Source organism: Triticum aestivum, chromosome 7D (assembly GCF_018294505.1).
Source record: "Triticum aestivum cultivar Chinese Spring chromosome 7D, IWGSC CS RefSeq v2.1, whole genome shotgun sequence".
NCBI lineage: Eukaryota > Viridiplantae > Streptophyta > Magnoliopsida > Poales > Poaceae > Triticum > Triticum aestivum.
In genome coordinates this window covers 433,263,214-433,267,058 of record NC_057814.1, presented here as the reverse complement: position 1 = coordinate 433,267,058, position 3,845 = coordinate 433,263,214, and the positions used below count along the sequence as shown (strand labels likewise).

The window sequence follows — 3,845 nt, the reverse complement described above, 5'->3', positions numbered from 1 at the left end:
AATCAATATGTTTCACAGTACTAGTAGCACATATTCGACTTCCTTTGAAACAAGTGGTCTGGGTCAACAGTTCGTGGACTTGACAGTTTGTTCAGCCTAGAAGTAAAGACTTTGCAGCCCAGAAGGTAACGAGCCCCGTTTATTTCACAGAATCGAGGAACTCAAAAGCCAACCATCCACCAAAAAATCAGAAAATTATAGGTGGGTGCTTTCTTGGGGCAAAAGAAGTCCTCTTATGTTGTTATTTCAGAATTAGCTATGTAGACCGAGCAAACGTTTTATCCCTCACGCTATCTGCAGTCCGCAGTACACAAATTGAGCACCCAACCTCAAATCAGACAATGACAACTACGACAGCGAAACAATTGCAGATACTTGATGAAGATCTAAAGCGATGTTAATTAGAACACGCGTCAACAACTGAAGATCTAAGCGGATGTTAATTAGAACACGCATCAAGGACTGAAGAAATCAGAAGGAAGCAACTACCGACCAAGTAATTCTATCCGGCTAACTGCTAGCTAAACGCCTAAACCCTTCCCAGCTGAACCACCACACGCGCACAAAATGGAAATCGCCCACCTGTGGTGCGAACTAATAATTGAAAAATCAAACAAATCCAGTACTCACCACCACAAATTAAGGAGTACTGGGTACTAGGCGAAAATAAATAGTACTAATAAATGGAAAAGGAAAAGGAAAAGGAACGGAGAGCTCGTACTTTTACCGCCACCGAGCACCTTGTGCACGGAGGTGTCCTCGCCGAGCAGCCTGAACCCCCGGGACCTGACCGTCGTGTCCGGCGCAGGCGCAGGCGGGGCCGCCTTCTCCGGCGAGGCGTCGGTGCTAGCCGGCGGCTCCGCCGATAGCGGCGGGGCGCCCTCGGCGGGCACTGCCGGGGTCGGCGGGGGCGCGGCGACGGTCTCCTCGGCTGGATCGGCCATGGATGGTGCAAACGAAGCTACAGGAAAGCTAAGCACGAGTTCCCCTCTGGTTCTCTGCTCTCGTAAAGCACGCGGTGTGTGGTGGAAGTGTGCGCCTTGGCTGCCTTTTTCTCATCGGCGAAAGAGAGGTGGATGGACGGAGATCTCTAGAATATGGAGCGAGTGGGACGGGCCGTTAGGGGCCGTCACGGCGTGCTGCCGCCTTTCGGTGGTGGAGCAGGTACTACGTGCACCCGGGAAATCGTTGCTTTTCGTTACAAATTTTAGGCAAGTGGTAATTTAAAAGGGCGTGCTAAGCGTCGGCCGGTGGATCTCTCACGAGCCGCCTGATTGTATGTCGCGAGCCCGCCAGTTTCTCTTTTCTAATTTCTTGCAATAATACTTTTTTTGCGAAACCTCGTCTTTTCTAATTTCCTGCAACAAGACCATTGTTGCGAAATCTTTTTTTCTCTAATTTCCTGCAACAAGTCCTCTATTGCAAAAACCTCTTCTTCTTTAATTTTCTGCAACAAGAACCTTGCTGCAAAATTTGCAACACACCTACGCGTCTAATTTTTTGTAACAATATCCTTGTTGCGAAAATTGCAACAACATCTCCCGCTGTGTCTGGCACAGTCATTGTTTGCTGCCGGCATTCCGCAACAACACTATTGTTGCAGAAACTTATTCCAAAGGTGATGTGCGCGCGTCGACCTCCTCCATGGCTGCTGCCACTGGTGTTTTGTAGCAGCGGCGATGATGGTGTATTGTGGTGGTCGGAGAGAGACGGAGCTGCGGTGGTGGGCGGAAACACAGCGCGGCGATGGAGTGTTGGGAAAAAATGAATGTAGTTTGCACGGGGAAGAAGAAGGTCAAGGCAGAACATGTGGATGAGGACCTGTGGAGAGCTCAAGATAAGGCTACGAGGAGAAAAGCGGTCGGTGGTCCCGCTGGGACACGCGTTTAGGAAGAAGAGGGGCGGATGGAGCAATGAAAATCATCCGGCTGATACTAAACGTTTCCGTGGTCCCGCAGGGACACGCGTTCAGGAAGAAGAGGGGCGGATGGAGCAACGAAAATCAGCCGGCTGATACTAAACGTTTCCCTTCATCCGTCCCTCTTCTTCCTGAACGCGTGTCCCAGCGGGACCACCGACCGCTTTTCTTCTCGTAGCCTTATCTTGAGCTCTCCACAGATCATCATCCACACGTTCTGCCTTGACCTTCTTCTTCCCCGTGCAAACTACATTCATTTTTTCTCAACACTACATCGCTGCGCTGTGTTTCCGCCCACCACCGCAGCTCTGTCTCTCTCCGACCACCACAATACACCATCATCGCCGCTGCTACAAAACACCAGTATGGAGGAGGTCAACGCGCGCACATCACCTTTGGAATAAGTTTATGCAACAATAGTGTTGTTGCGGAATGCCGACAACAAACAATGACTGTGCCTGACACAGTGGGAGATGTTGTTGCCATTTTCGCAACAAGGATATTGTTACAAAAAATTAGACGCGTGGGTGTGTTGCAATTTTTGCAGCAAGGTTCTTATTGCAGAAAATTAAAAAAGAAGAGGTTTTTGCAACAGAGGACTTGTTGCAGGAAAATAGAGAAAAAAAGATTTCGCAACAATGGTCTTGTTGCAGGAAATTAGAAAAGACGAGGTTTCGCAACAAAAGTATTGTTGCAGGAAATTAGAAAAGAGAAACTGGCGGGCTCGCGACACACAATCGGACGGCTCGCGAGGCGGCGGATCTTTTTAAAAGATCCGCCGGCCGATGCGTAGCACGCCCTTAATTTAAACGCTTTTATATTTTGTAGAGAGAAAGTACATAGTAGTTTAAAAATGTAAGAATAACATTAAAAAACTTAGGAATGAAAAAACAAAATTACAGAGGGAGTAGAATTCTACATAATTTCAAAACACGAAATCCTGGAAGATGCCTTTTCTAAATAAAGAGGGGATTTTTGGAGAGTTGAGGAGAGGGGTAGAGTAAAAATGAATTTTAATTTTTAAACTCAAGCTGAGATTTCTATGGGATAAGATACACGCCAACGGACTTTATGGAAATTTAGTAGTCCCAATCCTATGATCCAAAGGATTTTCATAAGAAAAAAGTTGTACGGCATATCGTTTGAGAAGAAGAGAATATATCGGTAGCACATTGAAAATCCGATCCTTGTATGAGCATCTTTGATTTGCATGATTGTGAAAATATGGTAATAGAAATGCTTGTACAAAACAACAAAATATAAAAAAAATAGCGTTAATTTGATTCATAGGAAAAAAACCACAAAAATGTCAAGCCAAGGTCAGACCATAATAAACATGAATAAAGTTGTAATGCTATCACACCGTTGTATACTCTTGCATTAATCTTTGTGCAAATGTATTCTCAAGGCTTTTATAAATGTTTTGAAGAAGTTTACGATAAAAGAAATACTTTTTCTTTGCTCCATTCCTTCTAACTAATACTTGCCATTAGAAGAAAATAAATATAGGGTGTGGTGTTTCTGAGCTGGAGCTCAAATGAGCTCGGGTGAACCGTAGAATCTGGAAAAAAAATCTGAATTTTGTTTGGTGAAAACATTGACAAAAGTTCTTAGTGCTCACAAAATTTCATCACAAAATAACATTCGTGAAAATCAAGTAGGACGTAGGGTTTTACCTCCATTAAGATGGCCCGAACCTGGGTAAACATTGTGTCTCACTTGTCCCTTGTTACCCTCGATTCTCAGACGCATAGTTAGGGACTCCATACCCGAGATCGGTCGGTTTTAACACCTACAGCCATCCTAACAACGCTAGTGAATAAAGTGCGTTGGGTTTCTTTTCTAAAGTGGTGGTCTCGTTTAGATGCGTCGCCGCCCGTAATTTTTGCTGATTGGTCGAACGATTTAGTATTGCTGACCGCTAGCG

At 45.3% G+C, this 3,845-nt stretch overlaps 1 protein-coding gene across 1 annotated transcript in view; it reads right to left on the bottom strand.

The window, feature by feature from the left end:
- Positions 1 to 1,066, bottom strand: part of LOC123163979 (reticulon-like protein B2) — a 5,189-nt gene extending 4,123 nt beyond the window's left edge. Inside the window, exon 1 of the mRNA XM_044581382.1 lies at positions 722 to 1,066. Within this exon, the coding sequence (XP_044437317.1) occupies positions 722 to 944 (223 nt within the window). The 5' untranslated portion in view covers positions 945 to 1,066. The remainder of the gene's footprint in view (positions 1 to 721) is intronic.
- Between the last annotated feature and the right edge of the window lie 2,779 nt (positions 1,067 to 3,845).